The sequence below is a fragment of the Monodon monoceros genome, unplaced genomic scaffold, assembly GCF_005190385.1.
Source record: "Monodon monoceros isolate NGI ecotype Baffin Bay Population unplaced genomic scaffold, NGI_Narwhal_1 Super_Scaffold_20, whole genome shotgun sequence".
NCBI lineage: Eukaryota > Metazoa > Chordata > Mammalia > Artiodactyla > Monodontidae > Monodon > Monodon monoceros.
The window spans coordinates 13,761,875-13,779,857 of record NW_021703777.1 but is presented as its reverse complement, the minus strand read 5'-3'; the positions used below and the strand labels follow the sequence as shown (position 1 = coordinate 13,779,857).

The 17,983-nt window shown below is 45.6% G+C and overlaps 1 protein-coding gene across 2 annotated transcripts in view; it reads left to right on the top strand.

Annotated features, from left to right (window-relative positions):
• UNC5C (unc-5 netrin receptor C) overlaps positions 1–6,187 on the top strand; it is a 402,361-nt gene extending 396,174 nt beyond the window's left edge. Inside the window, exons 15-16 of one of the 2 annotated variants that reach the window (XM_029234530.1) lie at positions 3,394–3,572; positions 4,320–6,187. In XM_029234530.1, coding sequence (XP_029090363.1) covers positions 3,394–3,572; positions 4,320–4,485 — 345 coding nt within the window. In that variant the 3' untranslated portion in view covers positions 4,486–6,187. The remainder of the gene's footprint in view (positions 1–3,393; positions 3,573–4,319) is intronic. The other variant, XM_029234529.1, reaches the window with a different exon arrangement.
• Positions 6,188–17,983: the final 11,796 nt, after the last annotated feature.

Sequence of the window (17,983 nt, the reverse complement as noted above, 5' to 3'; positions counted from 1 at the left end):
ATTGTTCCTCTCTAGGGGCCTTGGCCAGAGATTCCTTACCTACAGATAAAGCCTTTAGTCTCACCGAAATGAAGTTTAAGAATGAAAATGCCTAGAAGAGTTAAAAGTATGAGGATAAATGATGATAAAAGGTTTTTCCTTAGAGGGACAGGGGAGGTAATAAAGGAGAAGCTGCCCATCACCAGCAAGAGGAAAAAAAAGTAGAGAAGAGAAAGAAGCTTCAGTCTCGTTAGGACTTTTAGTTTTAACTACAGTATAGACAAAGACGTTGTAACCCTGTTAACTGTTGACACACAGCACTTCCGTGCACACAAAGAACAATATTAAAGATGTACAAAGCCTCACTCTGCTATAGCCATCCTATCTATTCACCTCCTCTGTTTTCTATAACCTGTTCAAAAAGGACCCTTGGGAAAATCTAGTTTTTCTAAGTGACTTCAGGAAGAGTCAGAATACAGGAAAGGAAAGTCGTTTCTCCCGTGGAGTGTTGAAAATGTGTGCCATAGCAGCCGTTTGGTTAATGGTGAAAAATCATGTTTAACCAAGGGAAGCATAACATCAAAGACAGATGGTACCAATATCATAAACAATTATTATAATAAGTGTTCTGTGAGAGCAAACCTGGAAGTAAAAGAAGAACTAACAGCAACAGAAATTACTAGATGAAATTTGAATGTAAAGGTATATATGTATTTTTCTTTTACCTCCAAGGCTGCTGTCAGCCATCTGATAAGAGAGACAAGGGCTCGTTTCATGCACAAGGAAATAAACAGCCACAGTAGCCAAGGCTGGAGACTCAGGGTTTGAAGGCCCACGTAAAGTGCTGACAGTTCTTTATTCACCAAGAGAAGGGGGACAACGTGTATGTGTGAGCAGAGCTTCCTGAGAGTCGTGCCTGCCTTACCTTCAGGACTGAACAGTGAGGAGAGCCTTACCTTTAGCCACGTTTAGTTGGAATGTGGCAGCACTATTCTGCGAGGTGGGCTTCTGTTAGGAACTGGCTTCATCCTCTCGCTCTACCAGAAAACATACCTTCCTCTCTTCAACAAATAGGAATTGAGTAGCTTCCACGTTCAGGGCACTGCCCTGAGGGTCATAGAAGTTCTGAGGACGACAAAAATACTCTCATCTCCTAGAACTTTGGGAAATCAGAGGAAGTCGTCCGTAAGTACAACCAGCGTGCATAGAGCAGACGTAGGAGGAGGACAGGGGCTGTGGGAAGTGCTGTAGGAGGGCTCCAGGCGGAGGGCTTTGGGCGGCTTTGCTCAGGGAACATGCTTTGCAGCCCACGTTTTGAGGTGTTTGCCTGACAGAGGTTAAGGGAAAGGGCAGAAGAACTCTCGAAGGTACATCCTTAAGAAAGGCACTAGGAACAGTGAATGGTCCAGTGATGCCGGTGCAACCGGAGAAAGGCAGGAGCCAGGCTGCCAGGTGGAGGGAACACAGGGGCCCCTCGTCCACGGCAGGCCTGGCTCTGAAGGTTACAGGCATCCCAGGCTTCAGGCCGGCCCTGCAGATAACCTCATGGCCTGATAAGGAGTTGGGAATCCATGTGGTAGGAGAGCCATTTAACACTTACCAAGAGAAGGCAGGAGAAACGTCAGTGCTGGGCTTTAGGAAGATGAGTCTGGCATAAGGGATAGACCGCAGGGAAGCAGCAGGGAGCTGGGGAGGCCACGAGGCAGCGCTACACCAAGCAGACCCCCCCCCCCCCCCCCCCCGTGCAGACTCAGCCTCCACTGCAGGCCAGGGATGGGTTTCCTTCTAGGCCCCATTGTTATGGTCCAGACAAGAAGCAAGCAGGACTTGCAAGTGGGCCGTAGCGCTAAGCTGTGGAATGAGGTGTGATTTCTCCACGCCTCTGCCCGCCCCCGCTCCCCATTTTATACCTGAGAGAAGTGCTGGCCACTTGGGTGCAGACGTTCCCAACGTAAATCTGTTGAAAAACAAGAGTCCTCTCTTCTGGTGCCCTTTGTTTAAGCCCTATGCCCTTGAGGTCAGGAGCCCTCTGGCCTCGTGGTCCCTTGGAAAGAGCTCTGTGCCCAGTGCAGGGAAAGCTCTTTGGGATTCAGGGACTCCAACGTATCTCATACCAGTCTTTTCAGTCCTGCTATGTGCTGGAGTTGTTAACATAAAGGAGCCACTGGAATCCTCCGAGGCTCAGTTTGCCAAGCTTTGGGCTCTGAGGCCAGATATTGTGATCACAGCCAACACCACTTGATGGTCTATGGCAAAAAAATTTGTTTTGCTCTAACGTGCCCTCCAGAGCCCCCGGACGGACCCTGTGCCTTGTGATCGCACAAGCCTCGCAGTGGGCCTGGGCTGCTGATCCTGGAACACAGACAGTGGCCCCCAGGTGTAGGAACAGCAGGGTCTGGGAGGCTCTGGAGGGCGGGGGCACTGACGTCTGAGCGGAGCCCTCCACCAGACCCCGAGACTTTCTGATGGCTGGACCTGCGTGTGGCTGTTTTATCCTCCAGCAACTAATTATGTTCACCACGGAGTTACCTGCTCTGAAAAAGAGAGAGATGACATTTAAAGTAGATTAAGTGGATCTTCTTTTATTGCTTTAATAGTCCCCAGGCAACATTTGCTTTTCCAACCAGCAGAAGTGATCAGAAAATGATTAGACTTTCTCCTGCAGATGAATTTCAGGTTTTGCAATCGTGCTGTTTTATGAGCTGAAACTATCTCAAGAGCCAATCTGTGGTTTTCTCTACTAAAATTAGATTTAAAAACAAATAAGGGTGTACAGCAATTGGAGGATTCTGTTGGCAGCTTGCCCTAAAGCCAGGTACTGTGTTCGCCATTTTCTTTTAAATAATTAGTCTTAATTTGATGTCATTTGGAGGAGAGCTGTGTTCCATTTCATTCAACAAAAGCAGGCCCCGAGCCATCTTCTACAGAGGTTAGAGGGAGAATATACTCAAGCGTTTGCCCAGGGCTTCCCCTCAGGGTCAGGCAAGTCTCATCTCAGATCTAGATCAGTTCATTCTCAAAGAGCTGCCCTTCTGAACATTTCTCTCCCCCCCCCCCACCCGGCCCTGAAATCTAAACCTTCAGCAGTATTGATATTCCCTTGCTCATCCTGGAGAATCCCATTAGAAAAGCTGTAATTGAATTACACCTGAGCTTTCCAGCTAGCCCAGTCCTTACAGAAGACCCATAAATCCAAGGCTATGCAAAAATCAGCTCAGAATGTACCTCTTCCTCTCAGCCAGGTTACAGAGAATCACAACCGTCAGCCAGAAAGAAGCCATTCTCACTAAGGAGAATATAATAACATTCATTCTCTTCTTACCATTCAAAGCAAGGCATTATGTTGATTGGCTCAATAAGGATTGCTTTTGTCTTCAGAAATAATGCTGTGTTGTTCCCGTGCCTGAACTACAGGAACCTACTGGTATCGATTTGCCTCTGCTGGATCCAGCGAGCACCGTCACCACCATGACGGGACCCAGTGCTTTCAGCATCCCTCCCCCTATCCGGCAGAAGCTCTGTAGCAGCCTGGATGCCCCACAGACGAGAGGTCATGACTGGAGGATGCTGGCCCATAAGCTAAACCTGGACAGGTGGGTATGGCCAGGCTTCAGAACTAGTTCCTGTTAGACATCGGGCTCCAGGACTGATACAGCTGACTTAGGGCAACGTTCATTTTTTTTCTCCATCTCTACGTTTACTTACTTTTCATTATGACAACATGTATTAAGCTCCTACCTTGTATCTTGCACCATGGTCTTGCAAACACGTTGTTGAGAGACATCCTGGGCTTACCTGACATTTGTAAATATCAGGTTTTGTGATCCACTTCGCAAAGCTGACAGGCTAAATCCCCCTAAATGATATATCCATTCACTAATTTGTTCCTCGCCTCCTGTTGAGCAGGACCTAATGCTGGATGGGTCATGAACATGCTAAACACAGCGCTGCTAGGAAGTTATGAAGAGACCTCTGGAGCCTCTTCTTTGTAGAACGTTTCCGTCACTACCAAGCAAAAGGCATGGCATAACCTGTCAAAGATGATCAGAGCCTGGGCTGGAAAGAAAACATAAGTCTAGGATGTGCCCCACAGACATCTTGTCTCTTAAATTATCTTACTCAGAGTTGAGGTTCAAGTTAAGGCGTCACGTCTCCTGTCTGGGGCTGACCTAATTACGTATGGGCTAGTTGTTGAGAACGGCTCACTGCAAGCCACAGTTTCCCAAGTGGGTCCAGTTATACTTACAGAAACGCAGTAACGAAAAGGTTTAGTAAAAACTGAAAGGAAAACAGATCCGTACATCACGCCATTCAGCACATTTTCCCATTACCAATTACAGGTACTTGAATTACTTTGCCACCAAATCAAGTCCAACTGGCGTCATCCTGGATCTCTGGGAAGCACAGAACTTCCCAGATGGAAACCTGAGCGTGCTGGCAGCTGTCTTGGAGGAGATGGGAAGACATGAAACAGTAGTGTCGTTAGCAGCAGAAGGGCAGTATTGACCCAGGCTGGGGCTGAGAATGAAGGAGGAGAGTCACGGGGAGTCTGTGGACGTCCAGGGGCTCAGAGCTGAGGAGGAAACCCAGTCTAGACCAGTGAGCTCCACAGGCAAGATTGCAGCGGGAGAGAGAAGGAAAACAGACACAACTACCAATATGCATGCCCACTCTACTCGGACATCGTCACAGGAGTTAAGAACAATTGTACAAATGTGTATCTTGAATTTAGAAATCAACCTAATTTTCCTCTTAGTTGGGCTGTATGCTGTGTGGTACAGGATCTTACAGTTTCCTAGGAAACGCTTTTTATTGCTATCCAGATATATGGATAAACTTTCTTAACAAACCCAGTTTCTACAAACGTTGTTTACATCAAATTGGACAGGGATGCAGACACTGTCCATGGCTCGTTCTATTTTTGTTTCAATCATTTGAAGTTGAAGCTGTGGACGGTTTGCTGTGTCTCTTTCAGATTAGTAATTTACAGAGAAATCACAGACTTTTCCTACAAATCATGTGCATCAAGTGTCTCAGAGATAATCCTCCCATCAGTGTTCTGTTTCTAGAACTTGTAGAACCAGTGTTACTGTTTGTATCAGGGAAGTGGAGAATCTAAGTATAAAGGAGAGAGAGCTAAGACTTCCTTATTCCTTGAGGGCACCCACCTCATGCCCTTGGGGAATAAAGCTATAGCGTGGCAGGGAAGACAGGGATTCATGTTCAGCCACACAAACAAGCATTTTTTTTTTTTCACAACATGTGTGTTTGTAATATGCAACTTGAAGTGGTTTTTTTTAAAAGAAAGGTATTATTATTATCATCATCATCATTATTATTGATGAGTATTTACAAGTATTCTAGTAAAAGGATTTTCTTTTAACTTGTTTTTGTTAGCAGTACTGTTAGTATTTAGGTATTGACCTGACCCGGGCACCTTCTCTTAACAAGGTGGGCGTGGTCACCAGTTTAATTAAACAGGCATTGCTTCCTTGACCTTTTATCTTTCTCCCATCATTCTGCCTGGAAAGGAGGTAAATGCTTACTGGCTTTGTCAGTCTGGTCTCTGAGCTTGCTCAGGCAGGGGCTTTGTCCCCTGAGTCTCGTCACGAGAAGCGTTCAAGTGTTCTGATTCAGGCTTTACTCAGCATTGTGGTCACACAGCCCCACACACCTATCGTGGGTCCTCTGTCAGTCAGTGTGGTTGAAGGAACCACCTCTGAGCTGGAAACCGGTTCTCATTCTGGGTTTGTCATTGTCTAGCTGTGCTACCTTGGGAGAGTCATTTACCCTCACTGGACCTCAGCTTCCTCACCTGTAAACTGAAGGGATGGGATTAGATCAGCTCAAGGTTCTAAAATGCTCGACTTCCACTGTGATGCTCCCAGTCTCCGTCATCAGTATGAAGACCACAATGGACGCTGACCTGGATCATTTAAAGATTCATCTAGCCTTTCGCCCAGGCTACATTATGCCTTTCAAATAGTTCCCACTTGGAAGATAATTATTCTAACCTGTAACATATTTGTCATGCTTTCAAGTCTTGTCTTTGTGTCATTGCATCACGCTGTTCACCCAGAGATGGCATCCCTTTTTATCACTTTCTTTCCTCTCTTGGGACCAGTTGCCTTCCTGACTAGTTGCAAATTATGTTCTATTATTGTCTTGGTCAAAATTTTTTTAATTAAAAAAATTTTTAACTGAAAAATAGTCAACAGACTACTTTGTGTAAACTATGATATTTCCTGAGGACCATCACAGGCTCTTTGTTTTAACACAGGGACTCAATTCATTCAGCAGGTGGGGAATAAAGAGTCAACAGCCCAGGAGCCAAACCAAGATTGAACAACAAGCTCCCGTGCGTATGAATCAGAACTTTCAAAACATGGCTGTGGTTAACTTTTGGGCTGGAGGTATCCAAGTTGCTGACTGGATTTGAATTAGAAATAATTTTATACCCTTTTCCCCTTCTTTCCACACATATTTCCTCTCCTGACTATTTTGGTAACTTTTTGATATTCCCAGGTCCCTCCATCCTCATCATCGAGAAACTGCTGATACCTTGTGGGGAGCCTTTCTTTCCTGCCTTTTTATTTCTTATCTTTTGTTTTAGATGCATATTCCATAATCTCTCTCAGACCACCCCCTGTACCATATATAAGAATATGTTACACTTATTGTGAAAGGGAAAGATTGCACTAACAAGTTCAGTGGATAATGCTTATACCAATGCATCTTTGACCAAAAGATGATAGTAAAATTCTACATTAAAAAAAATTTAATACATAATTTTTAAAAAGGAGGAGGAGGAAAGAGAGCTGTTGTCCATTGCTGCATCTTAAAATAACTCAAGGTTACTCACCATTACTGGTTTGGGGGGGCTGTCATCTGTGGAAGTCAAGAATTAGAAATCTGATACCTAAGGAGAAATAGAAAGGAGTAAATATGTAGTATTCAGATAAATCAATTCCACAACTGACTAAAAAAAAGTCATCAACACAGAACTATAGAACACAGCAGGAGCTGTATTTTTGAGGCTCCCCCATTGAGGGGGGGCCTTTGGGGTTCACTTCGGATGCTTCGTGGTTTTCGGTTCTAAATCTCAGCACCGGAAACGGGCAGAGCGGTTGATTCCCTATAAGTGCGGTATTCATCTGTCATCAGGTGAATGGCAACTTCCATATGTACAGCACAGCATTTACATCAAATGATTTTCCCCGCAAATTCTGATTTCCTTCCTTGGGGGGAGTGAAGTAATCGCTGTTAGACTGCTCTCAAACTCGGAAGATCCAGACTCAGCAGTTCAGCGCGTAGGGAGCCGCCTTCTCAGCCATCCTGTGACACGTCCTGCCTGTCATTCCTAGGGCTTCTATGTAGGTTGTGAGCAAAGACCAGTTTACTTCATCCGGAAGGAAAACAAATCGATCACTTGCGCATGGTGCCATCTAGTGGTGGATAACACAATCTACCCTGCGTCTAATAGGAAAACTTGGGAAAAGTTGTTTGACCAGGGGAATGGATACACATATAGCGTCTGCAGGACCTTTATGACAAACACACGTGGGGAAATTTTCACTTCTAGTTTTCTTATTCTCACATTGTTTTTCACTTAAATTAGCCATACCAAAAATTACATGTCCTCATGAGCCTAGTACATTTGTTACTAACTCGTTCATACACAACACGTCTCAAGTTGGGTTTTGGTTATAGGAATAACAGCAGTACATAAAAATCTGTACAAAACAGGTTTTGAAGAGTTGTCATTTTTAATATTTATATTTTTCATTGGGCTTTATATGTTTTAAATCTTTTAGTTCTCTAGTATTTATTTTTGAGGGTGTAAGAAGCATCCACTTGGAAATAAGTTTTATATATGCAAATGAAAACAGTGCGTCTAATGAAGTGGAAACTGTGCTTGATAACCAAGGAGAAGAAATTAGCCTCCTGAATTTGGGGATCTAAAGACAGAGGTTTCCTCCTGTTTTCACTTTCCTCTCACCAAACTCATTGAAATTTCCTTTAAGTGATCTGGAAGGAACAGAAGTTAGATTCAGAGTTGATAACTGGGCACAAGGTGATGCCAAACATGTAACACCGAGGTGCTCACAGCCAGTAGCCTTTTCATAAACGGCATGAACACCAGTGTGGATACTCACCTCAGCTACCCAGAAAAATCCCCATATTATCACAGGAGCAATGTAAGCTCTTCCAAGGCAGGGCAATATTTGGGGTGAGATGTCCGTTGTTAAGTTGCATAACCGTTAGTCATTTTTACGTATACTATTATTTTGTAGATTTTAATCTCCCAACTTTCAAATAGTAGAACCATTGTTTAGGAAGAACTCATGGAGACTGAGTTCAGGACACTCGAGAAACTACACAGTAATAATTTTCTAGAGGTATTTCTCCTGTAAGAAGGATATCTTAAACATTCCAATAGTATACTCGTTTTTTTTGTTGTTGTTGTTTGTAACTTCTTCTGGAGAAGAGCAGACAAGGCTCTTGCTTATGTGTCCGTAAGTGTGTCTCTGTCGGGGACACAGCAGCTGTGTTCCTGGTCCACTTAATCCGCTGTCTCTATCATTAATGTTTGAGGAAGGAAGCAGTAGATGATCACTGGCTCCTCAGAATTCACAGCCTTTGCCACTACAAGGTCTGCCCCCATGAGGTCAAGCAAATAAAAATACTGACCTGCAAGAGAGTGTAAAGTAGGTAGAAAAAGTTTAGTTGTCGAATTCTCAGTCTGCAGGTCGAATGGGAGCGTTGGCTCTCGCTGAGCAGTTGCTCTGGTCAAGGTGTCAGTCTCGCACAGAGGCCTCAGTCCTCAGTCCAGGTCCACGGCCGATGAAAGCAAGGATGACTGTGGAAACAGCCGAAGTGAAATTGGGTTTTATCCATCTTCTCTGAGAACAGGCGAGCTCTTGTGAGTCAGAACGCCATTGCTCAAAGCCAGTTATCTGTAAAGATGATAATGGTCAATGAGCATTAGATTTTATGGATCCAATAAGGAAACTATTTTTATTATTATCTCAAGGTAATCAAACATTGTTTTACCTTTCGAGTGCCTCATAGCACCAACTATTACACTTTGCTTTTTCGCTTTTTTTCTAACCTTACTGAGCTAATGTTGACTGAAATCCTTAGAACTTTGCCTCTGTGCACTGAAGGGCTGTTTCATTACCCTAAGAAATCTATTTGTATAATCTCTGGCTGTAATGACGACTTTGAAATAGTTCCTTTGCCTCTCAAATGATTTTTTTTTCCCCCCATGGAATAGGCATGAGGGGAATACATACATTGTAAGCATTGTTCATTTAAGGCTGTGTTCATACAGGTCAAGTAAGCCAAATGGAGTCATAAATATCTCCAGAATTCATGCCTGAAACCTCCTATTTTTGAAAAGTAGGGAGATGGCCTTTTATGTCACTGGGTGGGTTTCTGATACAGGCTAACAATTAACTTCCTGATCCTGTAGTCTTATAAACCTTGTGATTGCTCCCATTTTGGGAAATCCTGCTCTAAAAATCTGTCTTCAGAAGAGTTCATGGCGCCCAGCTTTTTCAGTGGCCCTGTCACCTCCCTGTCCTGATCTACAGGTAGGATATTTATGGGCTCATGAAACAAAACATAACGTACACTCCCAGCCCTATTTTAGCATGGTCGAGGGCAGTGTTGCCAGGACAGACAGGAACTCCACAAATGCGCTAGCACACAAAACCAAGCAGGTATAAGAGGCTACTTCCCAGCCCACTGTATACTTAGACTTTTGCGTATTGCAGAGAGCTGTCCAGAGATCTTCCGGTATCCCTGCAGAGTGTCAGGAGAGTCTTGGCCTACCAGCTATGGAGTAGGAAACAAGGAAGGTGCCCTGAGATAAGGTCAGCTGCCCACCAGGCAAAGCATTTGCTACCGTATGCCAGCCTCTAAACATGCCATTTCAGATGGTGCCTCAGCAGAATTCTAAGTTGCCGAGGCCGTAGCACTTCAGGGTCTTTAACTTAACAAACATGCTCAAATCCTTCGTGCCAACCTTAAATTCCAGAAGTCTACTGGACTTGGCACTATCACAGCTGCTGCTGAACCTGATGGCACCTACCCAGGGTGGAAAAACCCTCAGTATTGAGTTCAGAATGTGAATCGTAGGCAATTTTTGCTGATCGGCAGCCTAAGAATTGATGAGCCCTTGACCTCTGAATATCAGCACTTCCGTGAGGCAACGTCCAAGAATCATGACCCGAACTATGTCCTGCATGCTGAACCTGTTCAGAGCAGCACAAAAGAGCAAGAAATCCACAGCCAGTGGAAAATGCTGGACAGCAATCGGAACAAGCTGAATGTGCGATCTGCATTCTCCCCTTTGCTCTTTCCCAGGCCTCCCGTTGGTAATGAGGCCCTCACCCTCCCGATGGGATGCGTTTAGCCCAGTTGCAGGACTAGCATCCCTGTGTGTGTGTGTGTTGTGTGTCAAGGTGTTGTATGTGTTCACTGAGTTTAATGTTGACCTGTCGCAAGTTGGTGACCTTCCTCTTCGCTCTTTCTAAAGAAGACAACCAATGTTTGTCAGAGAAAACTCCCCAGCAGTCTGCGGTGAACTGCCGTGTCATCCACCTGCTACTCCCTGGGGAACAGTACAACTGCAGAAATGTCACATTAAGGTTTTGTGCTTTGTTGTCTTTCTTTTTTTAAACACGACACAACTTTGGCTTTTCGGATACGGAACACTTCTTTTGCTGTTGTGGAGTTCCCTCTTGCTGTATCTTCTATGCAATTCCTTTTCTAGAAAACCCCTGCGGAGGCTTGCTCTCTGGGGTCCTGTCCGTGTTCCCCGTGTGCTGGAAGTGAGGGATGCTGGCTCTGGCTGTGTCTCTCCTCTCTCCCTGGCTGTCTCTCCCCATTTTCCTGCAGTCCCTCGGTTTGTAAATTTGCCTGCATTTATCCTGTCAGCCAACATGTACAAAATGTAAAAGAATTTTTAAACAGGTAATAAATTATATTTATAAGCAACAGAGAGTGCCACCTCCCTTGTTTCTTCACAGCAAAGCCCTCTGTGTGAAGAGTCACATGGTGTTCCCTTAATAGGACAGAAAAGCTCTTGGATTCTGCACAGACAGTAATCCCAACGTCCCTCAGGCCAGGATGAGGTTCTAGAACGGTGCTTCTCAAGCATCTCCACACACTTGAGTCACGGGAGGAGCTTTACCAAACACAACTGCCTGGATCTCACCCTCAGAGAACCTGACTTCGTGGGTCTGGGGTGTGGCCTGGGTGTTGGGAGTGTTTTAAGACCCCAGGTTAGCAGTTATGGGGGGACCGGGTCTGGGGACTGCTGTCAGAGGTGCTGGGGAGTTGGGAAGAAAGCAAGTGGGAGGCCAGACCCTCAGAGACTCGATTTTAAATGAAGTCTGCAAAGAGAGAATGGGCTTGTGGTTGCCAAGGGGGAGAGGGGGAGGCGGAGGGATGGACTGGGAGTTTGGGATTAGCAGATGCAGACTGGTATACTATACAGGAGGGATACACAGCAAGGTCCTATTGTATAGCACAGGGAACTGCATTCAACATCCTGTGATAGGGGAGGACCTTAAGAATGGCAGAGGAAGAAGATGTGGAGATCACCTTCCTCCCAACAAATACATCAGAAATACATCTACACGTGGAACAACTCCTACAGAACACCTACTGAATGCTGGCAGAAGACCTCAGACCTCCCAAAAGGCAAGAAACTCCCCACATACCTGGGTAGGGCAAAAGAAAAAAGACAAAAGAATAGGGATGGGACCTGCACCAATGGGAGGGAGCTGTGAAGGAGGAAAGGTTTCCACACACTAGGAAGCCCCTTCGCGGGTGGAGACAGCAGGTGGCGGAGGGGAAGCTTCGGAGCCGAGGAGAGCACAGCAACAGGGGTGCAGAGGGCAAAGCGGAGAGATTCCCGCACAGAGGATCGGTGCCAACCAGCACTCACCAGCCCGAGAGGCTTGTCTGCTCACCTGCCGGGGCGGGCGGGGCTGGGAGCTGAGGCTCCGGTTTTTTTCGGAGGTCAGATCCCAGGGAGAGGACTGGGGTTGGCTGCGTGAACACAGCCTGAAGGGGCTAGTGCACCACAGCTAGCCGGGAGGGAGTCCGGGAAAAAGTCTTGAGCTGCCAAAGAGGCAAGAGAGACCATTGTTTCGGGGTGCACGAGGAGAGGGGATTCAGAGCAGCACCTAAACGAGCTCCAGACACTGGCGTGAGCCGCGGCTGTCAGCGCAGACACCACAGACAAGCATGAGACGCTAAGGCTGCTGCTGCCGCCACCAAGAAGCCTGTGTGCGAGCACAGATCACTACCCACACGCCCCTTCCGGGGAGCCTGTGCAGCTCGCCACTGCCAGGATCCCGGGATCCAGGGTCAACTCCTCCAGGAGAATGCATGGCACGCCTCAGGCTGGTGCAACGTCACGCCGGCCTCTGCCGCTGCAGGCTCACCCAGCATCTGTACCCCTCCCTGCCCCCCCCCCCACGCCTGAGTGAGCCAGAGCCCCCGAATCAGCTGTTACTTTAATCCCGTCCTGTCTGAGCGAAGAACAGACACACGCAGAGGCGGGGCCAAATCCAAAGCTGAACCCCAGGAACTGTGCGAACAAAGAAGAGAAAGGGAAATCTCTCCCAGCAGCCTCAGAAGCAGCGGATTAAATCTCCACAATCAACTTGATGTAGCCTGCATCTGTGGAATACATGAATAGACAACGAATCATCCCAAATTGAGGTGGCGGACTGTGGGAGCACCTGTAGACTTGGGGTTTGCTGTCTGCACCTAATTTGTCTCTGGCTTTGTGTTTATCTTAGTTTAGTATTTAGAGTTTATTATCATTGGTAGATTTGTTTATTGATTTGGTTGCTCTTTTAAAATATATATTTTTTTCCTTTTTCTCTTTTTGTGAGCGTGTTATCTGTATGCTTCTTTGAGTGATTTTGTCTCTATAGGTTTGCTTTTACTATGTGTCCTAGGCTTCTATCTGTTTTTTATTAGTATAGTTTTTAGTGCTTGTTATCATTGGTGGATTTGTTTATTGGTTTGGTTGCTGTCTTTTTTTTAAATTACTTTTTAATTTTTTTAATAATTTATTTTTTATTTGAACAACTTTATTTTATTTTATTTCTTTCTCCCTTTTCTTCTGAGCCATGTGGCTGACAGGGTCTTGGTGTACTGGCCAGGTGTCAGGCACGAGCCTCTGAGGTGGGAGAGCTGAGTTCAGGATGTTGGTCCACTGGAGACCTCCCGAACCCTCATAATATCAATGGACAAGAGATCTCCTTCTCAACACTAAGACCCAGCTCCACTCAACAACCAGCACGCTACAGTGCTAGACACCCCATGCCAAACAACTAGCAAGACAGGAACACAACCCCACCCATGATGCAGAGAAAGCTATCAACAAAATTCAACACCCATTTATGATAAAAACCCTCCAGAAAGTAGGCATAGAGGGAACTTACCTCAACCTCATGAAGGCCATATATGACAAACAGCCAACATCATTCTCAATGGTAAAAAACTGAAACCATTTCCACTAAGATCAGGAAAAAGACAAGGTTGCCCACTCTCACCACTATTATTCAACATAGTTTTGGAAGTTTTAGCCACAGCAATCAGAGAAGGCAAACAAATAAAAGGAATCCAAATTGGAAAAGAAAAACTGTCACTGTTTACAGGTGACATGATACTATACATAGAGAATCCTAAAGATGCTACCAGAAAGCTACTAGAGCTAATCAATGAATTTAGTAAAGTAGCAGGATACAAAATTAATGCACAGAAATCTCTAGCATTCCTATACACTAATGATGAAAAACCTGAAAGAGATTAAGGAATCACTCCCATTTACCACTGCAACAAAAAAGAATAAAATACCTAGGAATAAACCTACCTAAGGAGACAAAAGACCTGTATGCAGAAAACTATAGGACACTCATGAAAGAAAGTAAAGATGATACAAACAGATGACGAGATATACCATGTTCTTGGATTAGAAGAATCAACATTGTGATAATGACTATACTACCCAAAGCAATCTACAGATTCAATGCAATCCCTACCAAACTACCACTGGCATTTTTCACAGAAGTAGAACAAAAAATTTCACAATTTGTATGGAAACACAAAAGACCCTGAATAGCCAAAGCAGTCTTGAGGGAAAAAAACGGAGCTGAAGGAATCAGGCTCCCTGACTTCAGACTATACTACAAAGCTACAGTAATCATGACAGTATGGTACTGGCACAAAAACAGAAATATACATCAACGGAACAGGATAGAAAGCCCAGAGATAAAACTATGCACCTACGTTCAACTAATCTATGACAAAGAAGGCAAGGATATACAATGGAGAAAACACAGTCTCTTCAGTAAGTGGTGCTGGGAAAACTGGACAGCTACATGTAAAAGAATGAAATTAGAACACTCCCTAACACCATACACAAAAATAAACTCAAAATGGATTAGAGACCTAAATGTAAGACCAGGCACTATAAAACTCTTAGTGGAAAACATAGGAAGAACACTCTTTGACATAAATCACAGCAAGATCTTTTTAGATCCACCTCCTAGACTAATGGAACTAAAAACAAAAATAAACAAATGGGACCTAATGAAACTTAAAAACTTTTGCACAGCAAAGGAATCCATAAACAAGATGAAAAGACAACCCTCAGAATGGGAGAAAATATTTGCAGATGAAGCAACTGACAAAAGATTAATCTCCAAAATTTACAAGCAGCTCATGCAGCTCAATATCAAAAAAACAAACAACCCAATCCAAGTACGGGCAGAAGACCTAAATAGACATTTCTCCAAAGCAGATATACAGATTGCCAACAAACACAGGAAAGGATGCTCAAATCAGTAATCATTAGAGAAATGCAAATCAAAACTACAGTGAGGTATCACCTCACACCAGTCAGAATGGCCATCAGCAAAAAGTCTACAAACCATAAATCCTGGAGAGGGTGTGGAGAAAAGGGAACCCTCTTGCACTGTTGGTGGGAATGTAAATTGATACAGCCACTATGGAGAACAGTATGGAGGTTCCTTAAAAAACTAAAAATAGAACTACCATATGACCCAGAAATCCCACTACTGGGCATATACCCTGAGAAAACCATAATTCAAAAAGAGTCATGTACCACAGTGTTCATTGCAGCTCTATTTACAATAGCCAGGACATGGAAGCAACCTAAGTGTCCATCGACAGATGAATGGATAAAGAAGATGTGGCACATATATACAATGGAATATTACTCAGCCATAAAAAGAAACGAAACTGAGTTATTTGTAGTGGGTTGGATGGACCTAGAGTCTGTCATACAGAGTGACGTAAATCAGAAAGAGAAAAACAAATACTGCGTGCTAACACATATATATGGAATCAAAAAAAAAAAAGGTTCTGATGAACCTAGGGGCAGGACAGGAATAAATATGCAGACGTAGAGAATGAACTTGAGGACACAGGGAGGGGGAAGGGTAAGCTGGGACGAAGTAAGAGTGGCATGGACATATATACACTACCAAACGTAAAATAGATAGCTAGTGGAAAGCAGCCGTATAGCGCAGGGAGATCAGCTCGGTGCTTTGTGACCACCTGGAGGGGTGGGATAGGGAGGGTGGGGGGGCAGACGCAAGAGGGAGGGGATATGGGGATATATGTGTACATATAGCTGATTCACTTTGTTATAAAGCAGGAACTAACAGAGCAATGTAAAGCAATTATATTCCAATAAAGATGGTAAAAAATGTATACCCTGTGATAAACCATAATGGAAAAGAATGTGAAAAAATATATGTATAACTGAGTCACTTTGCTGTACAGCAGAAATTAACACACCATTGTAAATCAACTGTACTTCAACAAAATTTAAAAAGATAAGTAAATCAAGTCTGCCAACAGCTGCACTAGTAGGTAGGAAATGAAAGGGGAGGATGCCCAGAGCTACAGCGAATGCCCGGCAGAGCTGCTCAACCTGCCGGAGCACAGCCAGCCACTGCCTCAGGGTGATGAGCACGGGAGCGACTCGGATGTGCGAGGACAGCTCTGAGGCAGCCCTTTCCTAATGAAGGAGCTGAGCCGAGAAGCGCCTTTGATGGGAGGCTCCCGTCCCATCCCATCCCTCAGGCTTGAGCCAAAGAGCTTGGGAGCAGCCCTGAGGCACAGCCCCCCTGACTTAAGACTGATCCAAGACTGGGGTCGCAAAACCAGCTGTGGGTCAGGGCTGAGCAAGTGGTGGCGATGTGTACACTGGAACCAGTTTAAAACAGAAGGGAGAAGTGGGTCCTATGGCTGAGAATTTAACTCCATTAAAAGAATGGAAACTCAGTAGAGAACAAAATGGTACCGCGCACAGAAAGCACATGGCAGCAGAGACTCAGCCACCACCATCCCTCGAACCTTGCTTTGGAGCTTTGGTGGCCGGCATTCCTGTCGGGAAGACCGCACTCAAGAAAGCACGTGACATTTTCCGAGTCACGTCGCGGGTGGGAGGCTGCCCGAGCTCCTCTCGGGGGTAGAGTCACTGGAGGGTTCAGGAGGGTGGCCGGGGCAAAGAACCCCCATCAGCCCCAGAGCTCCCTGTAGCCGGTTACAACCACCACCGGCGGGGGGGGGGGGGGGGGGAATTACTCTGCAGGAAGAGAAGTCCTTCTGAGAGCAGGGTCACCTGTACTTTGCTGCTGTGACAAGAAGGAACAACCAAGCTTGCAACTTAAAAGTGAGCAGAGCAGGAGAAGATGCTGTTCGCCTCAGCTGGGATTTACTATCTCTCTGCCTTTGAGTCCCGGGAAAGCCCACAGCATAGAGAAGTGGGGTGCAGAGAGGGCGGGAGAGGTGTCACCCCACTCCCACCACTGCAAACTCTGGCTTGTTTTAAACGTTGCCATCTTTACATCCTGTAAAACTAACGTCAGCGAGGAAAAGCAGCATTTATGAGCACCTGCTGTGGAGCTGGTGCGGGGCCATCACAGTCTTCACACGTTCACCTCGCTTGCTCCTCCTAAGAGCTCTGGGAGGTGGGAATTTTGTCCCAATTTACTCGGGAGAAGATTGGGGCTCAGACTATGTTCTTCCACAGAACTGAGATGGTGAAAGCCATGGGATGGGAGTTAAATCGATCTGAATCCCAATGCTGGGATGAATTCTCTTGGCGTAAATACAGCTGGCTAAACACAGCCAATCACACAAAAACTTCAGAGTCCCTGGTAACTGAGATGCAAGCCCACCTGTAGTCTCTGCGCCCAAACAACTCTGGATTTCCTCTCTCCTAATCGTCTCCAGTGGATGCCCTCAAAACCAAACTTTGTTCTCTGCCCACCAGGATTCCCAGTCCATGGACAAACAACCTAGCAAGTTCCCTCTCCCTCTGCAGAGGGTTTTCTCTTCTCCAGGGGCCACTGACTCAGAAACAACAGCAACAACTGGGTTGTTTCGCACCCCACGTACCTCACAGCTGGGAAGAAGGATGGAGTCTTTCTCCTACGGCTGTGCTCCTTCCAGGCTGCTGCCCCTGCATGGAACCCCACTCCTTTGTACGTCAGGCCATCAGGCCCCACCAGCCTCTGTCTCCACTCTCTGCCCCTCACTGACTGCCCCCCATTCCCCTGCAGCCCCGGAGAACCCTGCCTCACAATCTTCATGTCATTAGACTGCCACCATCCTGGGAGGCTTCAAAGTCCCCAGAGACAGATCCAGTGGCCTGGCTTTTGGGTTCCTCTTTCATCACCAATAATCTTATCCACTAATAAATCTGCCCACCCCTGTGATCACACCTTCAGCCTGTCCTTGATCTTGCTACTCCCTCTTTGAAATCTTGATTCTGAACACAGACCCTTTCTCAGTGACCGCTATCGCACCATCTCGACCCCAGCATGGTTCCCTGTCCTCTGACCTTGTTTCTTTGGGCCTATCAGCCACCTCTTCTTTAATCCCCCTCCTTCCTCTGGACCACATCAGCCATCACCTTGATGATGATAATTCTGATTTT